Source organism: Leptidea sinapis, chromosome 29 (assembly GCF_905404315.1).
Source record: "Leptidea sinapis chromosome 29, ilLepSina1.1, whole genome shotgun sequence".
Classification (NCBI taxonomy): Eukaryota; Metazoa; Arthropoda; class Insecta; order Lepidoptera; family Pieridae; genus Leptidea; species Leptidea sinapis.
The window spans coordinates 689,447-717,287 of record NC_066293.1 but is presented as its reverse complement, the minus strand read 5'-3'; the positions used below and the strand labels follow the sequence as shown (position 1 = coordinate 717,287).

Genomic DNA, 27,841 nt, shown 5'->3' with positions numbered 1-27,841 from the left:
CCTCAAAAGAACTATTGCAAAACAATAAATATAATATGCATTAAAAAGTAAAAAACAATTGCGTAATTTTATACAATCTAATTAATTTAATTCTAGTTTCAACTATTGTTATTTTTGAAGCCGGTCAGCCAAGGCAGGTAACAACGTAAATATCACCTATAACTGCACTGTGATACACACAGTACAGTTATAGGTGAGATGTACTTGTGTCGCACGCGCGACATCTCCAGGCGAGAGGTGAGAGCGGCGGGATGATTAGCAAATCGCCAAATAGTTTTAAATTGGGATGTGTAACGAGATTCAGGTAGGTTGCATAACAACTGGAATAAATATACAAGTGCCTAGGTAAGTAGGTACCTACTTAGTTATTTTTAATTTGTAGTACGTATCACTGTTTGTTGTAAATTTCAAAAAGTTGTGGGATTTATATTATAAGTGTACCTAAATATGAATTTAAATTATTGTTCACTTTAATAAAACGCTTGAAATTCACGTGTTACGCATTTCTGATGATATTTCAATATCGAATGGTTTTTTTAGTATGTAAATTTTATAATTAGTAAACGTTGATACTATGATGTAAATTTATAGATTTGAGCTTAGCTTTTACCAAACAAAGTTACTTAAACAGCGGTGTCTACGATATTTTTAAAGCACATTGCAGTGCAATGATTGCACATCAAACGTATTAGCGCCCGTGTTCAGTGAAATCGCATTAAACATTACTCGCAAGTCGCAGGACAGTAACCTCTATTTATGTGTATTATCTATAGCCTTAGCCCATGGCGCATGAACGCTTGTATTGATTTTAGAATGATTGTTTCAGGATCTCACTAGTCTAACCACTCATTGTCACGAATTGACAAGGATCGGTGTTACATATTTTTTGTGTGACTGTAAATATTGCATCACCATAGATATTTTAAATCTGTCAAAGTAACAAAGAAGTTTTTGACAATAATTATTAGTTATACCAAACGTCAAAAGTCAAAACAATCAGCAGTCAGCACCTATTTGGACTTTCGTAATTCGTTGTGTTTGTATTTTGCCGGTGTACACTGTTGGTGTTTTTTTATTATTGAGAAATCGTAACTTAGTTGTTTATCTCATAAGTTTAGTATTAAAATAAAATGAAGGAAACTACAGGTGATATTGATACAAAGAACGTTGTGAAGAATAGAGAGTTGCTTTATCGTATGATTATCAGGTAAACAGATATTTATAGACAAACATAACCAAAACTTTTTTGATAAATAGTTTTCCACATTTATAATTATATAAAAAGTATATCCAATGTTTCTATGTAGAAATCCTTATTGTATTTTCATTGTATTTTTAGCTAACAGGTTACTGCAACATATTTTGGTTATAATTTGATAAAATGTATCCTAGTGACATTATAATAAATATTTTATAATGTATAAACATTGTACTCTTATTTTATATAACTACATACTATATAAGGTAGTAAATTAAATGTAACAAATAAATTCGTAAAGGTCCCTCAACTTAGACTGACTTTAATATTCCACATATTGTGTATATTGAGTTTATATTATAATCACATTTAACTAAGTATAGCTTGATTTACTTTTCCAAATTAGTACATAAATAAAATAGATATGGATTTGTGGTGCACTTTTATAATAATTTTTAACATATGAGACATTATTTGGTTTATTCTTGTCGTTATATTTCAGTCAGCTGTACTATGATGGATACCAGCCTATTGCAGCATCATTGTCAGCTGCGGTGCATGCAGACCCACCATGTCCACCCAGTGATAGGTTAGTAGTTACATTAACACTCAGTAGCGTTAGGACTAAGATCCATATGTAGTATATTATTGTGTTTTCAATTTAAATTAATATTGAATCAGTTTAATATTATTAAGTTTATTACAGTGAAGAAACCAACTCACACCTGCAAAGAAATACAAAAACATAAATTTTGGTTTGGAAGTATATTCTCAGTCTATGTGGAGGTATTAGTGCCAATGTTATCTTTATTTGATGCAAAATCAAGTGGTTGAAAAACGTTTTACTAATGTATTACATTACTTTTACAATTATATATCAAATAGAATGACTTATATATCAAGATATTCAATCATTTTAAGAACTTCAACTTAAATCTTTCACACAGAATGTATTATTATTACCAGATCATCATAGATGGTAGCACTAACATACCTTTACTTAACATGATACCTCTGTCTGTCTTATGCTGGGATGTCACAACACTTGCAGTCCATTCCAAATACAAACATTGTTGAGTTTGCACTTGGAATTGCCTGGAGTCAAGTTAAATGATAATATTATCCTTAAAAAATTTCAGACTTCTAAATGTCATGATGGTGGGACTGCAGCATGAGCCGGAGAGACGGGACCGTCTCGCGGCCTCCAGTGGTGCTGAGCATCTTCTGGGCACCACAGGCCTTGGTAATAAACAAGTTTTCTGTTGCTAGCCCTACCAGTGCTGTTACAGGAATTCTATATATTTATATATTTTCACAAGAAAATTAAAGGTTTAACAGCCCCTAAATCAATAAAGAAAAAAAAAGAAAATTAAAATTTAATTCAATTACAATATATTATCTCTCTTCTTACTTAAAATGTTTACAGTAATAATAATAATAATATACATTAATATCATCCTTTCTTTGGGAACTTTGCTTTTGTTGGTAATAAAAGTTTAATTTTATATATATTTCCTAATAAAATAATTATTATGTGGATACAATTTACATGTAATATCAGTGAGTGTAAATACTGTACTTTAAGCTGTTTTAACGTTTTTTTGTCCATCTTATTGCAGTGATTTTATGATAAAATGAAGATGATATATGGATTTAAAAGACTTTCAAACTTCACTTCACAAACATTTCTTTCAAAGTGATTGTAAATGGCTATAAGTGACATTTTTGACATAATTAACGAATTTTTAATTTTCTTCTTGAATTTGCTGTCCATCACATTCATTCAACACACTTAGGTACAAAATATACCGCCCATATGTATAGAACATGAACATGATGTTCGTCGTAGATCTGGAGTTCGAGATGGACGCGTCCTCGCTCGCGCCCGAGCCCGCCACTTACGAGACGGCGTACGTGACGTCACACAAGATGGCGTGCCGTGCCGGCGCCTTCAGCGCCTGCGGCCAGCTGGTCGCCACCGGCAGCGTGGACGCCAGTATCAAGGTACGTCACTGACCTGCTGCCTGAGCCACCGTACCCGCGCTGTGCCAGTGGGCACATAGCTCGGCGGCCAGCTGGTCGCCACCGGCAGCGTGGACGCCAGTATCAAGGTACGTCACTGACCTGCTGCCTGAGCCACCGTACCCGCGCTGTGCCAGTGGGCACATAGCTCGGCGGCCAGCTGGTCGCCACCGGCAGCGTGGACGCCAGTATCAAGGTACGTCACTGACCTGCTGCCTGAGCCACCGTACCCGCGCTGTGCCAGTGGGCACATAGCTCGGCGGCCAGCTGGTCGCCACCGGCAGCGTGGACGCCAGTATCAAGGTACGTCACTGACCTGCTGCCTGAGCCACCGTACCCGCGCTGTGCCAGTGGGCACATAGCTCGGCGGCCAGCTGGTCGCCACCGGCAGCGTGGACGCCAGTATCAAGGTACGTCACTGACCTGCTGCCTGAGCCACCGTACCCGCGCTGTGCCAGTGGGCACATAGCTCGGCGGCCAGCTGGTCGCCACCGGCAGCGTGGACGCCAGTATCAAGGTACGTCACTGACCTGCTGCCTGAGCCACCGTACCCGCGCTGTGCCAGTGGGCACATAGCTCGGCGGCCAGCTGGTCGCCACCGGCAGCGTGGACGCCAGTATCAAGGTACGTCACTGACCTGCTGCCTGAGCCACCGTACCCGCGCTGTGCCAGTGGGCACATAGCTCGGCGGCCAGCTGGTCGCCACCGGCAGCGTGGACGCCAGTATCAAGGTACGTCACTGACCTGCTGCCTGAGCCACCGTACCCGGGCTGTGCCAGTGGGCACTTCTGCCGGCTCAAATAATGATGATGAAAGCTCTTCTTCAAGCTCATATGCCTGCATCTGTAGCTAAGCTATCATTGTTTACTGTTGCAGATCCTTGACGTGGAGCGGATGCTGGCCAAGTCGGCTCCCGAGGAGGTGGAGGCGGGCCGCGAGCAGCAAGGACACCCCGTCATCAGGACCTTGTGAGTGCCGCTCTGAACCATTGTGTGACGTCACCCTCGCGCGAGTGTTAGTGATGGTGTCAAGTTGTCGGCAGGTACGACCACACGGACGAGATCACGGCGCTGGACTTCCACCCGCGGGAGCAGGTCTTGGTGTCGGCCTCGCGCGACTGCTGCATCAAACTGTTCGACATCACAAAGGCTTCCGCTAAGAAAGCGTACAAGAGCATTACGGTGAGGTGATCTTCTCTTAGGTAAGGTTGCCACCTTTTCAGATTATTAAACTAAAATACGAAACGTATGGACGTCGAGAGCACAACGGTTTAATACGAAGTTGGGAAACACCAGGACCAGTGGGTTCTGAAGACAATCTAAAGAAATACGTGGTTCACCACGTCTACCTTCGCAGTCGTCACGTAACGGACTCGAATTGATTTTTATTAATATTTTATAAAACAAACATCTCCAGTTTAACACTTTATAATCTTCTCAAGTTTCTTGAATTACCTCAAAAGTAAAAAGTACACATCACATCATCATAAGTTTTGTGTTTTATGAAATGCATTTCAATTAGGTATGAATCTGTTCACAAACCATTGTTGCGAAACTCAAGTGCTGTTTTATCCAGCATCACTAGCACGTGTACGAGCTGTGCTTATAATTCATATAGTTATATTTACAGTGTGTGTGGATTATGAATGTACATAATAACTCACTTTAATTTTTAAATTAACTCGTGTAAGATGAAATATTCTAAATCAATTTTAAATCTGTGTATATTTATTCTGCTGTAAGTTTCTTACTACTTCTCTCATGCTCAACTTTTCTGAAGTTCTGGTAAATGGTAAAATGTATAACTTTGAGATTTATAACCTATTTTTTTTTGGTCTAAATGAATCAGTTTTGATTTTATTTTGTTTATGGTCCTTCGAGCCGGATGAACCAGTACTGGGATTTTTTTAGGATGCTGAGCCGGTGCTGTGCGTGGCGTTCCACCCGCTGGGTGACCACATCATAGCGTCCACCACGCACCCTGTCATCCGGCTGTATGACGTCACCACGGGTCAGTGCTTCGTGTGCCCCATCCTCTCGCACCACCACAAGCGACAAGTCAACTGCATCAAGTGAGCTCTACAACCTTCATTCACTATTCAAAGTTAAATCTCAAAAATGACAGCCATCAATGACGACTATCATAAAATTATTACTCCATTCCATATAATTCTAATCAGATCCTGCACAATTTTTGTTTCATATTTGTTAGAAACTGTATTCTCATTGAAGGATCATTGAATAATTGGCCTTAATCATTTCCCCTAGCGAAGTTTCGAATATTTTTTTAAATATGTATGTATAAAGGTTCTCTCCGAACGGCAAGTACTTCGCGAGTGGCAGTGCTGATGGCAGCATAAAGCTGTGGGACACCGTCTCCAACCGCTGCTTCAATACATTCATCAGCGCGCACGAGGGCTCCGAGATCTGCTCTGTCGAGTTCACCAGGAACAGCAAGGTACGAAATTTGAACACTAGTTGGAAGTACCTTAAAAATTATGTGTTCTTAGTCATCATGACATATTCTTGGAACAAGTTAATAAGCTGCCAATAGTTTTGGATATTTATAACGCATTATTTGCTGGATTATCTGCTTTTAGATGATAAACTAAAACTACGTGCGTTGATAACATGTACCGTGTCTTCCAACTTTGATTTAAACTATTTCAAGTGTCCCATGTGTGTGTGTGTGTATGCAGTACCTGCTGACGTCAGCGCTGGACTCTTCCATCAAGCTGTGGGAGCTGGCCAGCAGTCGCTGTCTCATCCAGTACACGGGAGCGGGGACCACAGGTACGTTACTTCTACATTACCGGGTTTACAAGAACGGACCGTACATTCCATTGTTTACATGCCTGGTAGATGCGTCGTTTCTATTATTATAATAGGTAGGCATTTTCTAATCAATAACATCCATAATTATAATAATTTTATAAGCCTATAGTCATATAGCAATAGGAAGGAGCCAATAGGAGTTATTTACACGTCCTCCTCAGGCAAGCAGGAGCACCCCGCGCAGGCCATCTTCAACCACTCGGAGGACTACGTGCTGTTCCCGGACGCCGCCACCACGTCGCTGTGCACGTGGCACTCGCGCAGCGCCAGTCGCTGCCAGCTCATGTCACTGGGGCACAACGGTGCCGTCAGGTGAGTGTGACTCTCTTGAGAGTTGCCGGCTTTTAAGATATGTTTCTTTTAAAGAATCGGCAGCAAGATCAGTTCCGAAGAGTTTCACTTTCACACCCTCATAGCATTCCTCCATAATCAGTTTGCACCCTGAACCGGAGAGTTTGAGTACCAGTGATCACCTGTCGTCGGGCGACCTCGCCTGTGCACAATTGTATGAAAATTGACAATTCACTGCTGACTTATTTTGCCAATATTTGCAGGAAATAAATTTAGTAAATTAAGTGTATTGTAGACTGGCCCTGGCTCTGATGAAGGGCTACGTTCCAGCAGTGATCTCAATACTATATTTTCTCTCTCAATGTCGTGTCTCCCTCGTCCTCAGACACATCGTCCACTCGGGCACGGCGCCCGCCTTCCTCACGTGCAGCGACGACTACCGCGCACGCTTCTGGTACCGCCGCAACACACACTGAGATATAACTCACCGGAAATATACGAGGATGAACATCCACCCGCCTTATTATGTGTTTTATTTATATCCTTTTCAAATATTTATGATACAATCGAGAAAGTAGCTGCTCGTAACGAGGGTGCATACGTCCGAGTACCGCACTCATCCCGAGTGATACATGGTGCCTATTTATACTTACGACATGACATTCAACGCAGAACCGCTGTTTGAATTATTTTTGGTAGACTTCTTGAAATGACAGTTGTAACTACAAACAAACAATTTACATACAAACTTTGTACATAAACATGTTACTCAATACACAAACGATTCTCGTTCAGTCCCGGCGGCTGACTTGTACGTCATAACAGTTATCATCAATACCAAATGTTCACGTGATGGTAAGTGTCAGTAGTCCGGGAGTGCTACTACCAGCAGCCTCCAGCTGCAGCGTCTTTCTAACAACTAATCGTCTGAGACACACACGTAGCGTCCTGCGTCCTGAGGTAACAAGACTCTCACTGCCTACATAATTAAACACTAGAAGAATATATCATAATATCTGATCTACTCTTAACTTATTGAATTTGCATAATGTATTGAAATTGAAATGATTTGAAAATTGTATTCAAAACAGGGACTCGAAAACAAGCTAATCTGTTTTGAAAAGAGCAACCTTAGAGTTTCTTGCTAGTTCTTCTCTAAGGAAATCTGCCTTCCGAATGAGCTGTACGAAAAAAATGACATATTTCAAGTGAAATGTAATTTACCTATGAAATAAAATATGTTTGATTTAATTTAAAATAATAATAAAATTTAATAATTAAATAGCCTAAGGACCGTCGCTCCATTCCTAAGACAAAAAGTAAAAAATATATATTAAGTAAGTCTATTTATAATAATAGACGAAACAAGGGGGAGGATGTGGTGCGGTGGGAGAGGAGGAAGCGGCGCGCCACTTGGGACTTATTTACTGATTGTAATTTATATTATAATTAATTATAGATTATTTTTAAGTAAGAAAATCAAATGTCGAGTTTATTTTTAAATGTAAATGTTTTCTCAGGTAGGTAAATCTCGCCTACAGGCAGGTAGGTGTTCATGTTAAAATTAAATAGATTACCTTGTGACCTTTTGATAAGGAGGTATTAAAAAGTCACAGCGGCTTATATATGTCTTATAGTTTTCATATTAGCGAAGCGACAAACAAAAGATCGTTCGAAGATTTGTTTGTAGATACGATTTTGACATCCCTACACAAGTGTCGCGCAATCAATGTTAGTACGTAAGATGTTCTATTTATTCAGGGCCGCTCGCTCCAAGTAGGTACTTCGCCCAAGGTGTGGAATGTCGTATGTAGTAATTATATAGAAACATTTCCCACACAAACAATAACTTGTCAACTTATCAAGACTAAAATAATTTACATATTATTAACTCGCATATGATCTTATTTACGTACCATGAGCATTGGTCGTTCGAGCCCGATTCGAACTAGAGATCTACGGGTATACATATCACTTTTTGACTGTTAATTCTCAGTACAGGCTCTTTTGCTCAAAGTAGTGATATTCTTAGAACACGAGAAACAAGAATAAAATATAATATAGATTTTTAAAAAATTAGTTCCAGTCTCCATATTAAACTAAAACATATACATACCTGCTTATTAAAAAAACGTGAACCGTCACGGGACGCCGGGCAGATGTGAAACATTGAAATTATCATGTACAGTAGAAGCTCTTTATTCGCAGGGTATATGTTCCGTAAATATGCCGCGAATACAGAAACTGAATACGGAATGGTAATTTATATGGGATTATAAGGGATACGTTCCTAGGTGACAAAATAAAACACAAACTTAAAAAAAAAAGAATTTAATTGAAGTTTTTGATTATACTTATCAATCATTATCTTCAGGCTTAGGTTGCCTAAGGATTAAGGAATTTTGTAATTTTTTCTTGCATAACAGTTTTTAAAAGCTCCTTTAGTTCAAACTGATATTCAGCAGTGGCATTAGCAATTTGCCTCTTAAAATAAGACTTCGTTCCACAGACGGATCAATTTTCATAAAGAATTCACAAAGCTCATTTGTCATTCTTAAACCTTCAATAAGATTTGTCAAATTATATGTCACATTTCCAGTGCTTGTTGAAGCTTCTACTTCAATGGTCTGTGAATTTAACATTTCCTCTAAGTCAATTTCAAGCAAGTCCTGAATGTCACTTGATTCTATTTGTTCGAACCCATCTCATCCTATTCCATTCGCAATTATGCAACTATGTAGGAATTCTTTTTAATAATATGCATGTACTATGTACCGATTACATCCGCGAATAAAAGAATCTTTAGCCGCGAATATAGGAATTGGGTCACAATTTTTTAATCCGCGAATAGTGAAAACGCGAATGAAGGAAGCGAGAATAAGTAGCTTTTACTGTACCTACCTACACGTAATGTGCATAAAAGTATAGTTTATAACAGGATCCCCGGTAGTCTGAGGTTCTGACCAACTAGTTGGTGTCAGATATGTTGCTACCAATATACCGACAATTTGCCGTCAACTTCTGAATTTAGAATCGTGGGCGACAATTTGTTGACAAATTGGGGAGAAAGATGCCGTAATATTCATAAAATTCCTTAAAAATTTTGTCATCAACTTGATATGAAATAGTTTCAGACAATTTTATTTTTATTTACACAATGTTGTTTCGAAATATTAAAAAAATCCAAGTAATGATTTCAAAATAGACTACATATAGTACATAATAATATATTCCACGTTATAGCGTGGCGATGCGTCGGCCACTGTCTGTATCGCCACGCCAACAGTCAGGTTTACCCTCGCCTGATGTTTCACATCAAAATTGACTGCCGTATATCTGATTAACTATTCATCTCCAGATCACCTTAATCAGTTGTCCAAAGAGACTCGATGGGGGGGTCTACATTGGCGTGATAAAAAAAATCTGGTGTTCACAATTCGTAAGCGGGAAGTCCACGAAAATTTATCTGAATTCGATAGTGAAGAAATGTTGGCTTAACTTCACCTTTCAGTCTAGGCAGATAATATATTAAGAACCTCAGCGACCGTTCCTTGTTAAAACTTGCATATATTATATTATATATTGCATATTTTATGTGATAAATATAATGAGAATTGATTTGAAAGACTGCTGTGAGTTGATGTCAAAAAAGCAAAGCTGGATTGAATCATTATGACATCCACTCACAAGACAATCAATTAATTAATTAACCAATGTATTGTCTCTTTTTTTTCGAAATACTAAGAAAGAATCGTTGAGCTAGAGCGCCAGACGCGTTAAAATAAATATATATTATTTGTAAATTATATTCCCAGTCGTGAGGGATCTCTTAAAATGTAAGTGGTCTGGTGTGAGGTCCACTCACCTGGCTGTAGAGCTCCACTGAGGACTCTCCTTTCAGCTGGTGGCCGGTGAGGTAGGTGTTGTGGCTGCTGGCGATGTAGTACTGGCTGAGAGGACCCGCCAGCTGCCCGCCGGCATCCGACCTGAACCATCGCTGTGATTGCATTACACAAAGAAGGTATGGAGCCAAATGCAATTTTTTAAACTCTCCATACGCTTGGTATTAAAATGTTTGTGTACCAGGCTATTAATAGCTACAACGAGACCTCATCTGTTTGTGACAGAAAAAGATATGGCCGTCCACGTAGTGTTCGTACGGAAAAGGTGGTCAAAGTAGTAAGGCATTGAATTTGAAGAAATACTGTCTGAAAGCAAAAGGTTTTATCTCGGGAGATGAATATAGCATCTAGAACCATGTCACGTATTTAAAAAGATGACTCAGGACTTGCGGCCGCAAGTCCTGGTATCCTTATAGGCTTATAAGGATAGGGTGGTAAAATCGAAGCAACTACTAAAGCGGTACGCAAAGGCAGGTCACAGAAAATTTCTGTTTGCGTACAGAACATTTTTACAATTCAGCAACATTTTAACTAACAAAATGACCGCATTTAAGCTCAAAGCTCTAAGGAAGCTTCCCAATAAGTCGACAGAGTGCAATGTGGGCACTTTGACTTCAGTGATGGTTTTGGTGGGGTATTAGCTATGAAGGAGTGACTGAGCCATACTTTTGTTAAAACTGTATCAAAACATCGGCACAAGTATATCAAAATACCATTCTTGAGTAGGTAGTGAAGCCCCTTAACAACACCATGTACAATAACCAAGAATGGTCCTTTCAGCAAGACTCGGCGCCGGGTAATAAAGCTCGGTCTACGCAGTCTTGGTTGGAAACGAACGTTTCGGATTTCATCAGAGCTGATGACTGGCCGTCGTCTAGTCCCGATTACTGGTGGTATTCCGGTACTAAGGGGGATACCGATAAGTCGAGGGTTGTCGAAGATCGGTCGGTAGTACGACATATGTTCTACGTGCGTTAACCACAAAAAAACAAAACGTTTTTGTGGTTAACACACGTAACTTGAGTCTTCTGAGGGTAAATTTGAACAAAGTTCATTTTGCATCATTCCGCGTCCTTTACAAGAGAGGACTCGATAGAACACACAAGTTTCTCCCGGCACTGGTCGACAACTTGCCGAGAGAGACCTGCATGGCGCGTGTATGCCGTATGTACGCGTTACGCAGGTATCTGTGTCTCTAGAACTGCCATCGGCAGAGCAATGCATATTGGAAGCATCCAAGAGTGGAGTGGTGTGCCGTGGAGTTGTTGACTCGGTGATTAGCCGTACTGTGCCCTCCCCAGAATACGACAGGCGACTTGAGCGAAAATATTTGTGCAGGAATTCCCCGACTCTGACAGAGCCTGTACCCTTCTGGGGTAGAATCTATAAGGACCGCTGTCATACGTCATGGAGAGGTGAGTGCCGATTCTCGACATCAATATATGCGAAACGTAGCGGAGCCAGTTTGGTACTAATATTGTGGAGACTGTCCCGTTGTCTGTTGTGCTGTCGTTATACGAGGGCAACGTGACACTCCAACATTGAAAAGCCTTTGAACTCCCCTAATCTTTTTACGCCCAAGGATAAACAGGGCAAATGACATGATGAAATCTTGAATTCTGTCGTGTAGTCTCAAGCAAAGCGTTTCTTTAGTATCGAATACCATCTTATAAAGCGACATTGTGTAGAGATGTATGTCTGATACCGCATTTATCACGGGCAGTGTTTCATAGAGCTGTTTCACGTGATCCCTACAGCTCAATTTCAACTTCGCATGGCACACCATTAACTTAAATAACACTCATCATCATCTCATCTGTGTCGTTCATCCTCAGAACGGCTTTTAAGGAACATTCTGCCACGTACTACTACGGTGGTACTTCTTCGGAGGTGTTGCTGTGTCGCCTGTTTCTGTGATTCCTCTTTCGTTGCAAGAAAATATGTGTGATGGTGCTCACTAACCGTGCCCCCTACAGTCTTGTGTCCTTCTCTTCCTTAATATTAATTGTCGGCTAATGTATTAGTTGTATGTGCTCACCCGAGTGTCGTGGACGGTAGCTCAGGCACGAAGGCGTAGTTGTCCTCGTCGGAGAGGAAGCGGACGAAACCCTCGAAAGACAAGCAGCACTCAGCCCGCAGCGTGGGGTCTGGCTCGTGTCTCTACATCGTGAACACGAACAAGAGCTTCAAATAATGTCACGAACATTTTACACCACGCAACTGGATAATCGTAATATACAGGAAAATCCTGTACTATCTTAAGGGGTATATTGGTATCATGTAGTGAGTACGAATAAATATCGATTTGCAGGAAATAAACATTAAAAAAAGTTAAAAAAACGAGAAATAACGTACGTACGAATACCCAATTATAAAAGTTAGGACATCACTGCCTGCGGCCATTTTCATTTTTCCACGACCACCCGTTTTTTTTGGAATTTATATATTTTTTAATTTTTCTTTGAAATGTTTATTTGAAATATTGATAAATCAATATGGGTATCATTTTCAAGGATTTCGGGAGTATCGATTCCGAATCTGACGTCTATTTTAAGATCCAAGATAGCGGATGTGACTTTTTCAATAAAATCAGGATGGGTAACATAAACATGGTTTTCGGTGGTAGATTTACGTTCAATAAGTGATTTTGAGTCCTATTTTAAATAAAAATATTTGTATTTGAATTCAGGAGTGTTAATTCATTGTCTTCTCTTCAAATATCTCTTGTTACATGTATAAGCACAATTAAAATATTACTTACTTCATCTAGCCCCGCTCCCATCATAGAAGTAGTATTTTTATAAATTATTGTAAATAAAATAAAGATGTTAAGATAATTTTGCAAAGTAGTTTTTTGATTCATTGATCACAATTAAACTGAATAATTATTTTGTTTATACCTCGAATAGGACTTGATATTAATATTTTTATAATAAGGAACTTTGTTCCTATCTGGTGTCCCACGACACCACACGGTTTTTGTTTTTATGGAAAAGGAGGACACACGAGCGTACCTGGTGTTAAGTGATCACCGCCGCTCTCATTCTCTTGGAACACCAGAGGAATTAGAGGACCGTTTAGGGCCTTTAAGGAAGGTGAACGCGCTTTTTTTGAAGGTACCCATATCGTATCGTCCCAGAAACCCGCACAAGGAAGTTCATTCCACAGTTTTGAAGGATGGAAGAAAGATCCTTGAAAACCGCACTGTGGAGAACCGCCACACATCCACATGGTGGGGATGATATCGTAACTTGTGGCGTGTCAAAGGTCGTGTCGTGCGAAGGTGGAATTCGGCGGTAGTGTACAGTGTACTGTCGCATGTGATGACGCTGGAAAGCATTGCGAGGTGACAACTGGATAAAATCAAACCGAGTGGAAGTTCTTGATTTTGTTCGTTTACATTTATTGCGCTCTAGATACGTAAGCACGTTAAAATATTCTTCATTCGAGTACACGACGCACAAATACTTACAAACTATAACTAACACTAAAACATCAAAAATCACGGAATTGACGCGGGCGCAAAATTTGCACATCCGATCCAGTCGCGAGCTGACGAGTATCTGAGTGAGTGTAATTTTGTGATAATTCTAATTTCCGCGATTGGCAGCATCGCGGCATCGGTCAAAGCACAGAGGCCCCGCCCTTACGTTTGAAAGTTTTGAAAAACCGCTCAGCTGACGCTAGCTCCGCGCCATTGGACTGAGTTCAGGGCGATGACCTTAGTTAATTGGTAGAATAATAGGTCAGGGGTTGCCAAGATTTTTGAAACCATTTAATATGAAGTGTTCTCTTTACTGTAGCATTTAATCTAAGGGGTTTTGATTTTTTTTGTGGTGTCTCCACATTCTACTTCATATCCGCCTCAATTATCACTCAGGGTTTTTTAACACAGTGTATATTGACGTCTAATACATCTCATTTTTACGCAGAGGCCCAGGTGAATGTACACTAATACACATACAACCGTGTAAAAAAACAAATATCACGCTCTAACGAAATATCTTTACGGTAAGATGGTTTGCCATCACTAATTCATACCCGGTTCGAAGGACCAAAATGTATAGTATTGAGGTTACCGTACATTTTAATTTTTGGTACACCTTACACTTAAGTTAAGCTTTCAAATTTAATTTATCGAAAGTAAATAGACTCCAGGGATACGCTCCGGCGCTGTAAAACCACTAAGCCAATGAATAAGCCGTGTCAATAACGCATGATCCATGAATCATAATGTGTTTTTTGAACTGTTCAGTAGTGATGTTAGTAGCTAGAGCACTGCGGTGTATCCCTAGAAGTGAGGGTTCGAATACAGCAGCATCCATAGGTTTTGGTACAAGTTAAATTAATTTTATACTGAATCACAGGAGAGTGAGAAATCAAATAAATTGTAGTAAACTTAATAAATAACAATTGGTTTATTGAACTAAATTCAAATGTTTAACATGAGACAATCAGTGTTAAGGGTGGTAGTAATGCCACAGCGGGTGATCGCTGCGTCCCGCTCACCTGCACGATGTCCCGCAGCTGTTGCTCGGAGCGCGGCTCGTGCTGCCGCGACTCGCAGAACTTGGACAGCGTGGGCAGCGACACCACGCGCCCGCTACTATCCCACGCCGCGCCTGTCAACACTCCTACCTTGACAACACATTCAGCCCCACACAACCAAACAATGGAATGATGTCTTCAGCTCGATACAACATTATTTATTTATTCATATTGGATGTTATATACATTATCGCTTACGCAACATTATAAAAGGCCCCTTTCAATGAGTTTTTTTTAAAGTACTTTTAAAATTTATTAAGGGGTAATCCTCTTATTTCGCTAGTTATTTTGTTGAAGTACAAATGTGTTGCACGTTGATCAAATTAACATAAGAATTATATATTTTATGAAGTCTAGTCGTGGTACATATCGGTTTTAATTTCGCCTGTTATTTTTGTGAAAGACACCATTGATAATACTTGGGTACCTTCAAAAAAAGGAAGAGCACTCCTTTCTTTAAGCCTTTTAAGGCTGGAAGCGGTTCGGTATCGATGTAGGTAGGCATAATTAACTTTTTTTTAAATATATTGATACTTATAAATTGCGATTTTAACACAAAACTAAAAGAACGAGGTGCCTTGACGATAATTTTATCTAAATCTTTAGCTAAAACCACAAACTAAGGTAAGCAAAAGATTTTAAGATGTGTAATTATATTATAATAATTTTTGAATTTTTCTAGTGCCTACTCGTAAAAGTATTAATTATTTCATTTATACTTTACTGAAATCTGACTAGATCTTGTAGACCATAAATGTAATAACGCTATTATTGTATTTATTATCGAGCTATATATTTTCTATTGTCATTTTTCTACGAAGAATTTTCAAGTCCCCCCGACTAAATGAAAGTATTTTGAGTGAAGCTCATTCCACAACTAAGTTGTTTGGCTAAATAAATAATAAAATTATATATTTATTTTTATTATAGTAACATCTATTATGTAGAAAACATGTCTTGATTGACTTACGTATAATTGTTTAGTAAGTGAAAGTAGCATCCTTCGACATAGCGCGGGCGTGATTACCTTCCAAGACGGGGGCGGGCGGCGGTGATCACCTACCACCTGTTAGACTGTGTTCTGACGTCGGCGGCCAGTTAGTTCTGTCGGAGGCCAGTCAGTTCTGTCGGCGGCCAGTTAGTTCTGTCGGCGGCCAGTTAGTTCTGTCGGCGGCCAGTTAGTTCTGTCGGCGGCCAAATAGTTCTGTCGGAGGCCAGTTAGTTCTGTCGGAGGTCATTCAGTTCTGTCGGTGGCGGTGGTAATTACCAGGTAGCGCAGCGGCGGCGAGCATGTCGAAGGCGTGTCTTCGGCCAGCCTTGTCGCTGGTCAGCTCCAGGTCCAGTGAGCCGTTCCTCGTCAGGAGACCTGCGGTGATGACGGTCTTAGTGAGTATTTATTACATAGTAGTAGTAGTTTATTACATACAGTTATGGATTTCCACAAATTAACGGCTAATTCAATAAATGTTTAGTTTTGTTAAACAATTAAAATAAAAGTTTATTGTTTTGTTCTTTACTGTCTGTTATTAAAGCGACATGCTGCCACAGAACAGATAAAAGACATAAACTGTACTGTGCATGCTGCAGTGGTATATGAGACGCAGCGCCAATCGACACACACTAGAGTGTCAGTAGATGGGTTCCTCTGAGTTAAAGATGTGAATATCAACCAATCAGTAGCAGGTCCTCGACTCACCACTCCTGCAGCCGGTGTGTTTGTTCGACAGCTCGGGGGAGCTCCGGCTCCGTTCGGCTGTCAGGGCGGGGCAGCGAGCTCGCGGCACGGCCAGCTGTTCGAAGATGTCCCGCAGCTCTGAGCGCATCATGACGCTGAACACAAGAGGGGCGTGAGGTGCGACGTGTTACATTATATGACGGAAGTGGAGTGGAGTGGAGAGTAAGAGGACAGGGCTGGAGGGTGGCTCAGCTTTGTTACTAATAAAAAGTTGAACGTTTCATATTTCTTAAAAATATATTCTTAATAATTGGTTCTTATATGTCTAGTATGTTTAAATACATGTATAAACTCGGTCTGTATGTTCTTTTATAATTTAATAATGGCTTGACCAATCATAATGAGAATTAGTGTGTAATATGAATATGTGATTATGCAAATGGAAGGCTATATTAAGTTATTATAATTTATGGTTTCCATAAGAAGCGCACACAGTTAGATTAATATTGTATGGTCCAGGCAACCAATGTAGAAATACGTAAATCTATGTGCTTGTCACGCTTTCACTCCTGAACCACACAACCAAGTATGAACCAAGTGTTCAATGGTAGGTATAAGAAGAAATAAAATCAATCACAAATAGCGCATAACCTTCCCAACGGATTTATTAAAAACAATCGAGGATTTAACGGAACCATATTGTTGTTATGGCAAAGGAAATGAGAGTGGTGGATGGCGGCTACAATATGCACTGGAATAGAAGCTGACTGTAGCAAATACATAACTATGTAATTATAAATAACACAAGTCTCTGGGTCGACTAGCCCAAGATTGATTAGTTCTAGAAACAAAAATGAAATTGAAAGATATATTCTAAAATTAAAAAAAATCTAAAATTAAATTCTTCTCGTAAAATATGACATGGAGTTTAAATAAAATAAAAAATGATAAATAAAGCTATGGATGTCTACTTCCCTACAAGTCATACGGTTCACAAACTTGGATATGCAGTAAATATAAAACAAAATACAAGGGATAAAATACCAAAGAACCAGCGCACTATGGAAAGGAGCGTCAATAAATATATGACCTTCAGTAAATCAAATGGCTGAAGTGGATGAAATTGATATGGACCACGAGCCACTAAGGCCACATCTTATACGTTGGAGATGATGAAGTAAAAATTGCCGGAGGAGAAAGACCACCAGGTCTTAACAGTAAAACTGTTAAAGTATATTAGTATAAATTATATAAATATATTTTTTACTTAAAATGGTGCTTTTGCTGCATAAAACCAAATAACATAACGAACAATGGGCTCTCCTGTTGAACAATTAATTATGAAGGAAATAAAAGGGCTATGTTATTATATTAGTAGTCGTCTGGTCATTCAAATTCAAATATTTTTATTCAAAATAGGATTTAAAATCACTTATTGAACGTCAAAATCTACCACCCATTCAAAAGAGACTGCCTCAGACCTGAGAAGAATGGGCGCAAGAAACTCAGCGGGATTTTTTTTTTTAAATATAAAATATGGATAACAATGTAATATCGTACAATAAACATTTATAATTAAAGAGCCTGAGGGTGTTCGCTTTATTCCCAGTCCGTGGTGTCATTAAGAAAATCGTTTATGCTATAATAACCTTTCCCACACAAACGTTTTTTAACAATTCTTTTAAATTTCGTAACACATTTGTTTTCTACATTTTCTGGGATCAAATTGTAGAAGAATATACATCGCCCAACAAAAGACTTACTAACTCGACCCAACCGAGTAGTAGGCATAACAAGTTTATGTTTGTTCCTCGTGTTAACATTATGAATGTCACAGTTTCTAGAAAATTCCTCAATGTGCTTATGAACATACAAAACATTATCAAAAATGTATTGAGAAGCAACAGTCAAAATGTTTATTTCTTTAAATTTTTCTCTTAATGATTCTTTAGGACCTTGGTTTTAAATCGCGCGAATAGCCCTCGTCTGCAGCACCAAGATAGTATTAATATCGGCCGCACTGCCCCATAACAATATACCATAGGACATAATACTATGAAAATAACTAAAGTATACTAATCTCCCCGTATCTATATCTATGTCAGTTAACCGTCTAATTTTCTTAACCGCATATGCTGCAGAACTAAGCCTATTCGCCAATCCCTCAATATGGGGGCCCCATTGCAATTTGGAATCAAGAGTCATGCCAAGAAATATAGCAGATTCCACTGGTTTTACCACCTCGTCATTTAATAAAATATTCGCATCTACATTTTTGACATTTGGCGCGGTGAATTTAATACATTTGGTTTTATGATTATTTAACAATAAGCTATTGGCGCTAAACCAGTACACGATGTCAGATAGAGCATTGTTTACTTCGTCATACAAAACTTGGCTTCGTTTCACTTTGAATATAAGTGAAGTGTCATCCGCAAACAATACCACCTTGTGTTTTTTTTCTACAAGGTGGTATTGTAGGTAGATCATTTATTTATTTATTCATGTATAGGAAACAAACAGTATTATGATACTTAAATATTAACAAATCTTAAAACTTACACTTTCACCAGTGAAGTTTCCAACAATTTATACGACACTTTTAGTTAAAAGGTAAGCAACGGTAAGATAAAAACCACAAAACAAAAGTAATACAAATTAACAACTAATTACAAGCTATATAAGTTACACAATACTATACACGCCTATTATACAATACTATAATGAATTAGTTACAAATGAGATAAGTATTCAGAAAAAAAAATATAAGAATGGGGTTAAAAAAAATCAGTAATTATTTAAATTATCACAAACCAATGATCTGAAAACATTTAACTTTTCATGAAATATGTCAATATGACTGTATGCTCTATTATAACAGCTACATGCCCGAATTATAAACCTGTTCTTTCCATGTACTGTTCTCGCATAGGCAACATCTAATACATCTTTACATCGGGATGTAGGCCTTCTGCAGTGTAATCCTATTTTACTTAATAGAAATGGAGAATCAGCTATATTATGTAATAATTTATATAAAAATATTATGTCTCTCTGGGTTCGACGGTCTTTCAAAGAACTTAAATCGTTGGAGTGAAAATTAAACGTGGGATCTAAATGTTGTCGGAATTCTAAATGCTTTATGAATTTATTTTGAATACGTTCCAAGCAGTTTATATGAATATTATAGCAGGGGTTCCAAAAAACTGACGCATACTCAAGATGTGACCTGACAAAAGCGTTGTATAAAATTAAATATCAGGCAACGCTCTTGTGATTCTCGTTCGTCCTCCTATTCCATAAAAAAAAATATGTATGCAATTTTTTAAACTCACTTCCCTGCCTTAAAATGAAACCAAGCATTTTATATGATTTATTAATCATACGATCATAGTGGGTTCTAAATGTGAGTTCACTATCCAGGATTACCCCCAAATCTCTAACCTCTTGAACTCTTTTTAATTTTGTGTCATATATCTGATAATTATACAGTATTGGATTAGATTTTCTTGAAAAACTTATGGCACAACATTTTTCAACATTTATAGTGAGACCATTTTTTACGCAATAATTACCAAGCTTATTCAAGTCAGTCTGGAGGAGTATGCTATCATCTGAATTCTTAATTTTTGTAAATATTTTATTATCATCAGCGTATAGAAGAGAGCTTGTATTCCGAAATATATTGTATTTATATAAATTAGGAAGAGGAAGGGTCCAAGAATAGACCCTTGTGGTACCCCCATACCGAGAGTGTGGTACCCCACATCGACCCTCTGAATCCTATTATTTAAATATGAGATCAGAAGATCGAGTGTAGATCCTCTTATACCATAGTGGCATAGCTTCCTGACCTGCGTTGAATGTTGAACACAATCAAAAGCTTTAGATAAATTACAGAAGATACCAAGTGCATTCTGTGATTCCTCCCAGGCCTCAAAAATATTCCTGATGAGTTCAACACCTGCATCCGTAGTCGAGCGTCCCCTAGTAAAGCCAAATTGTTGTATATGAAGTAACTTATAAGTGTTAAAGTGAGTAAGTATTTGTCTTAAAATATTTTTTTCAAAAATTTTACTAGGGGTCGGCAGCACCGAAACAGGGCGATAGTTATTCGGGTCAGAAGTGAGTCCCGATTTAAATATTGGTGTAATTTTACTATACTTCAGAAGGTCAGGAAACACGCCATGTTCAATACAGCTATTAAAAACTAGTGCTAGATATGGTGCTATGACGTCAATAACAGAACTTATTATTTTTACAGATATGCCCCATATTTCAGCAGTTTTTTTCATTTCTAAGGATCTGAAAGTTTTAATTATTTCTGCTGGGCTAACAACACTGAATTTGAAATTTTGTTTACATTCCTTAACATTTTCCAAAAGAAGTGACTCGGCAACACTGGTGGAGGAGACAAGGGTGCTTGAGATGGAAACTGGAATGTCAGAAAAAAACTTCTCAAAAGCAGAAGCTACTTCCTGCTCAGAGTGGATTTTTGTATTGTTTATTATTAGATTATACCCAAACTTGCAGTCTTTCGCTCTTCCAGATTCCCAGTTAATAACTTTCCAAGTCATTTTTATTTTATTTGAAGCATTTTTAATAATTGCCAAGTACCTGAAACTCCTGAAGAGCGTGACAAAGTCAGTGAAGTCGAGTTGTGTTTCGAAGCCCACGGAGCCGGTTCGGAGGTGCTTCAGGTTCTGCCAGAATCGCTCGCTCGTCTCTAGGCGCCGAAGACTGCAACACATCGCTTGGCTTAATTGTAAAACCTTCATGTAAATGAAGAAGAGAGATCAGTCACGAATTATTCTCGTTGCAAATAACACGTATTCATATTTTATTTGTACGGTGTCTTAAGAAGTGTACTTAAACTGAACCTTATTTATACCATATTAGTGTCGCAATTCCTCTGTTAATCACTTTGTTTATGCAATCATTAACTCATCTTCAATACCATTTTGTTTATAATTTATACTCTTATTACAAACATTTTTAAGTTTTTGTCGAAGTGTGATACTTGTAAAAAAGATTTAAATGACGGAGTACAGTGTGCGGGATGCAAGCGTAATTTCGATTATAGCTGTGCGGGTATATCGGAGACCGGGTACCGCAAACTTGGACCAGAGCGTCGAGCTGCATGGAGGTGCACATATTGCAAAGGTGGAAGCTCGCCTAAGCCCACTCAACTGGACAGTATGCAAGAACAACTAAACAATATTATGGTTAAACTGGCACCGTTGTCCTCTTTAGCGGTGGATATTAAGTCCATCAGAGATGACGTTAATAACTTAAAGGACTCATTAGAACTGGCACACCAATTGATCGGTGACTTCTCTGGAACTATCAAGGGCTTGGAGTCCAGAATAGTGAACGTTGAGAGTATGGTTCGTGAGGTTCCAACATTAAAGGAGGAGGTGGTTAGACTTACAAAGGAGCTACATGATCGTGATCAGTTTGCAAGGGCGAATAACGTGGAGATACGGGGCATACCACTTAAGAGAAACGAACATTTATACGATATAGCGGAAAAGATTGGCCTGTTGTGCAACATACCTTTGGAAAGAAGTGAAATCAACTATATCGCACGTTTACCGACCCGGTCACCCAAAACTGAGAAACCGATCTTAATTGCGTTTAATAACCGGTATAAGAAAGAAGAGCTTATCGCCTCAGCTCGTAAAAATAAGCAAACAAGCTGTCGGATCTTGGTTACAAAGAACAAACAAACTTTCGTTATATATGGGTTAGACATTGTAAGATAATGGCCCGAAAGTCCGATACATCTCCCGTGTTTTTTATCAAAGAAGAAAAGGATTTAGGGAAAATAATTTAATAATTAATATCGTATTTCTTTATAATAACTTTATGTATTTAGTATTACACTTATTAATTTGTTTTTTCTTTACGATATTTAGTACACACTTATATTTCACTGCAAGAAACTTGAAAAATGCATACAGATCCGGCAAGTAAGTCAATCAAGTAACACGCATTTATCACACCGTTTCGCTGTACACAGCGTTGCTTTATGGCACATTTTTGCGAGCGCTTTGCATAGTTCGGGACTATTATTGCTTGCATCTTACTTAGATAGTGCTGTTCTTTATATTATAATAATTAAATTTGTGCGTACTTTTGAATTACCAATTAACTACTTTGTATAATAGTAATTAACTTCTACATCTTTGCATTATTCAAATACATTTTTGTTATTTTATATTTTCTCGGATATATTATATGCTTAAATATTTGCATTCATCAATATTTTATCCTATTTTCAAGACGTATTCTGAATATTGACTGTGAATTGTCGTTTGTAAATTTCTTAAAAGACGTGTATTGCTCAATAATACCTTTGCTTACCCCTATTGCTTATTTTATTATCATAATTTTTTTATTGGAAACTGTAGTCACTAATGTTATAAAATGTTCTTTAAAGGGTGTAGGTTTCTTAAGCTTAGATGTAATAATTGTGCTTCAGATTATTAATTTCAAATGGCTATTAATAATTTAAAAATTTATTATCAGAACACAAGGGGGCTTCGAACTAAAACAAGTGCTTTTAAACGGAACCTTCTTTTAAGTAATTATGATGTCGTACTTATTACGGAAACTTGGCTGTTAGAGAGTATTAGCGATAGCGAATTATTTGATGATTGCTATACAGTATGGAGACGAGACAGAAATTACTCAGCTACTAAGGAATTATACAGAGGAGGTGTTTTAATTGCAGTTCGCTGTGAATTATCAACTCTCGTTCAGCCTGAATGGAATTCATCTGCCGAAGACTTGTGGGTCACGGTGATGATAAAATCTAAGAGTGGTATGACCAAAATACATTTCTGTGTACTTTATTTATGTGATGAACATCTTGGCTACAATTTTAATTCTCAGCTATCAAATTTTACAGATAAACAATCCTTAGTAGTTGATATCTGTCCTGATGACATTTTTATTATTGCGGGGGACTTCAATATGAAAGATATCCAATGGACTACGTACTATAATGATGATCACCCCGATCCCACGGGTATTAAGGGAGACGCGCAAATATATTTTTTTGATATTTTACTAGAAGCAAGCTTGCGGCAGTTCAATTGTTCTTATAATATCAACAACCGAGTACTAGATTGGATTCTAAGTAATAATACCTTATCCGTTAAAACCTGTCTAGACCCCTTAGTACCGGAAGATGCTCATCACAAGTCTCTCTTTATATCACTCCTAGTGAAACTGATTTACTTAAGGTTAGTCCTAGGTTTAAATATCTGTACCGATCAGGTGATTATGTAAATATCAATTGGTCACTTAGAGAGATCGATTGGGATGTATGTCTAAATTGTGGGACCTTGGATGAAGCTGTGGACTGTTTCAATAATCACTTATATAACTTAATTAATAACTATATACCGAAAAAATATATGAATGCGAAATCTTTTCCACCGTGGTACACTATACCTCTGAAAAAAATACTTAAAGAAAAATTTAAATATATAAATAAATATTACACATATGGCAATACCGATGATTATGTTTCCTTTTCTATCCTACGGAAAAGAGCTAAGGAATTGGAAGATGAATGTCATAGGAATTACATTAAAACTATGGAAACTTCTATTGCTGCAAATCCTAAACTATTTTGGTCCTACGTAAAATCAAATAAAAAAGGCTCCAATTCCCTACCATCCACATTAACATTAGAGGGTCATGTAGCTGATACAGGTGTTTAAATATGTAATCTCTTTTCTCAATACTTTCAGTCTAATTTCCTCATTCCCACGTCACAGCCTCATCAAAGCTCACATACAGTTAATCATTGTCCTTCTGTTTATAGCAGCACTATCAGCACCGTATATATTGATGATTCTACAGTTAGAAAATACCTTAAGTCAGTTGATCTTACAAAAGGATCGGGACCAGATCATATCGACCCATTATTTATATCCTCTTGTTCCAATAGCCTTGTTAAACCATTGACAATACTCTTTATCAGATCAATTAATGAATATATAGTACCTAAAATTTGGAAATCCGCTTTCGTTACTCCAGTATACAAAAATGGAAATAAAAATGACATTAAATATTACAGGCCTATCTCCAAGCTATGTATATTTGCCAAAATCTTCGAACGTATTATTCACACTCAGATTTACAGCTCTCTAAAATCTAGGTTCATACCTGAACAACATGGTTTCATGCAGAATCGGTCGACCACCACTAATCTGTTATCATTTATTGATTACACGACTGCAGGTATGGATGGAGGTGGACAAGTAGATGCTGTTTTCACCGATTTTAGTAAAGCATTTGACCGAATTGATCACTGCATACTATTACAGAAACTTCAATTTGCTGGAATACATGGAAATCTATTCAGTTGGTTCACCTCTTACATTGAAAATAGGTCTCAACAAGTTGTTATAAAAGGCTATGCCTCTTCTTTGATTACTGTATGTTCTGGAGTGCCACAAGGCTCATTACTAGGCCCTCTATTATTTAATATATTTATTAATGATGTAGGCGGTTGCTTTGAAACATCCAATTTTTTACTGTATGCTGATGATATGAAAATATTCTCAAATATCACCAGAGATTCAGATTGTCAGCTTCTTCAAGCGGATCTAGAAATATTTTAGGCATACTGTCTTCTTAATAAACTAGACCTAAACGCGTTAAAATGTCATTCCATTACTTTTTCTCGTAAGTATAATATAATAGAATACAAATATAAAATAAAGGGCGTTGTTCTTAATTCTGTAAATGAAATTAGAGACCTCGGTGTTCCACATGACAGTAAACTTACATAAAGGCCAAGAAAGCTTCTGGTTTCATCAAACGGATATGTTCTCAATTTTCTAGCATAAAACTCATTAAAATGTTCATATGTTCGAAGCACCCTTGAATATTGTTCTCAGGTTTGGAACCCTCAATATGAAGTTCACAGTAATAGACTTGAAAAAATTCAAACAAGTTTTTTAAGATATTTACAATATAAGTGTTATACATATGATGCAGATTATATAATAAGATGTAAAAGGCTTCAAATACTTCCATTACAAATAAGACGTCAAATAGCTGATACTGTTTTTTACTCTAAGTTACTTCACTCTAAGATAGACTCTTCTAAATTAACATCACAAATTGGTATCAAAGCGCCCAATAACTACACCAGGACAAAATGTACTATTTACGTTCCTCATTGCAGTACTGATTACAGGCAACATTCATATTTTATAAGGTGTTGACAAGGAATAAATCAGATATCAGTAGACTTGCCAGATTTCGATATATTCAATACGTCACCAAACGCGTTAAGAGGTACATTGACGAGGCGTTGGATGAGTGTGTGTTCTCTTGACTGCTAAATACCTGAATACTATAATATCCATTCAATTTGTCTTCGTGTATTTATATCTATATACTTTTATTGTATTACTTTTTGATATTTTTTTTGTATTTTTGTTAATTATTTGTAACACGCTTATTGTCTCTTATATGCGAAAACTGTAAATGGTTAATAGATGTATATTTTTTGTAACCTATTTATGTCATGTAATACTGTTTGTTTTCCTAATAAAATAAAATAAAATAAAATAAAATAAAATAAAATAAAATAAAATAATAAATAAAATAATGAAGTTAATTTGCCGGGGCCAACGGATAGGGAGACGCTCTTACTACCGATTATGAGATCCTATACACACATGAACCATGCTAACCTGAAACTGTTGAGAAGGGTGCTCACGAGTGACGGATAGTGAGGGGAGATCTGGTGGGGAAGCATTCTGACCTGCTCCTGTTGAGAGAGCTGCCCGCGACGCTGGTGGCAGTGAGGCTGCTGTGGCGGGACATTTAGGGGGAGGGAGGAGTCTGGACGCATTGTTTGCTCAGTTCGAGCTGCAATATATAGTATATGGTGGGGAAACATTCTCAAAAAAAAGGCCAGGGCAAGAGTACCCTAAACCGGAGAGCATGTATGAAAGGAATAATAAGTGGACGAAGCGAAACAAGTATGTAAGGATCGTAGCAAGTGGAAAGAAGTGGTCTCTGCCTACCCCTACGGGAAACAGATGTGATTTTATGTATGTATATATGTAACATTCTCACCTGCTTCTGTTGGGAGAGCTGCCCGCGAGGCTGCTGTGATGGGACAATCAGGGGGAGGGAGGAGTCGGGACGCGTTGTTTGCCCAATATGAGCTGCAATATATAGTATCTGGTGGGGAAATATTCTCACCTGCTCCTGTTAGGAGAGCTGCCCGCGAGGCTGGTGGCAGTGAGGCTGCTGTGGCGGGGCCCAACGGATGAGTGGGGGGACGCGGTCACGGCCGAGTATGAGCTGCAATTCAAGTATAGTTTTTAATAACACTTAAACTTTTTATAGGTTACAGGAATTCTATGCAGCCCTGGAGAATCCGTCTCTGGGCGTCCACAATTATGGCCTGTACCTAACAGTGGTTGCCCAGGCTGCCCCGCGTATTCTGGAGGGGGCAAATCTGCGCTGACTCGGGGCAAACAGAGCAGGAGGCTCAAACCACCCTCCTCCACACTAGCTGTGGACTTTTGCAACATCAGGGGGCTTCGCTCAAATTTAAATGCCTTCCACTTTCACCTGGAGACGGCGAAGCCGGCCCTGCTCTTTTTAACCGAGACACAGATATCCTCCCTGGCTGATTCATCTTACCTTTCCTACCCGGGGTATAATTTGGAACACTCCTTTATACCACGGGCTGGCGTGTGCGTTTACGTCAGGGAGGATGTCTGTTCTCTACGCCTGAGTTTTCTTGAAGGACAAGATCTATCCATCATCTGGCTGCGTGTAGACTGCGTTGACCATCCGCGAATCTACGCATGCCTGTATAGGTCCCATAGCGGTAACGCAGAGACTGACCGGCTCCTCGAACACATCCAAATGGCTACAGATTCCGTGTTGGAGCAGATCCCCACTGCAGAGATCGTGTTTCTTGGCGATTTTAACGCCCACCACGCCGAATGGCTAGGCATACGTACCATTGATCATGCAGGGAGATCTGTTCACGACTTCGCCTTAGCATATGGTCTGACGCAACTGGTTATTGCGTCAACGCGAAACCCAGATGTGCAAGATCATACACCTTCACTGTTGGACCTTCTGTTGACCTCACATCCGGACGGCAACCTAGTTTCCGTTGACCCTCCTCTGGGATCGTCGGACCACTGCCTGATCCGGAGCACCGTGCCGATCACGCGCCTAACACGGCCCCGCTTCTTAGGCTGTCGCCTCGTGTGGCACTATAGGTCAGCAGAGTGGGACGAGATGCGGTGCATTTTTGCATCCTACCCATGGAGGCAGATCTGTTTTTCGCTGGGAGATCCAGATGCCGCTGCTG

The 27,841-nt window shown here is 38.7% G+C and overlaps 2 protein-coding genes across 2 annotated transcripts in view; one reads left to right on the top strand and one right to left on the bottom strand.

Moving 5' to 3' along the window:
* LOC126973534 (1-phosphatidylinositol 4,5-bisphosphate phosphodiesterase epsilon-1-like) overlaps positions 1–14,864 on the bottom strand; it is a 75,960-nt gene extending 61,096 nt beyond the window's left edge. Inside the window, exons 1-3 of the mRNA XM_050820878.1 lie at positions 14,757–14,864; positions 12,286–12,407; positions 10,211–10,331 (exon numbers count right to left, since the gene is read on the bottom strand). The gene's annotated coding sequence lies outside the window, so the exon portion shown is untranslated. The remainder of the gene's footprint in view (positions 1–10,210; positions 10,332–12,285; positions 12,408–14,756) is intronic.
* On the top strand, positions 875–6,868 carry LOC126973245 (cleavage stimulation factor subunit 1). The gene is made up of 11 exons (XM_050820446.1): positions 875–1,207; positions 1,701–1,787; positions 2,338–2,441; positions 3,048–3,202; positions 4,097–4,188; positions 4,263–4,401; positions 5,131–5,291; positions 5,527–5,677; positions 5,919–6,012; positions 6,216–6,366; positions 6,731–6,868. Exons 1-11 carry the CDS (start codon positions 1,131–1,133, stop codon positions 6,819–6,821), a joined length of 1,302 nt encoding a protein of 433 aa, XP_050676403.1. The 5' UTR covers positions 875–1,130; the 3' UTR covers positions 6,822–6,868.
* Positions 14,865–27,841: the final 12,977 nt, after the last annotated feature.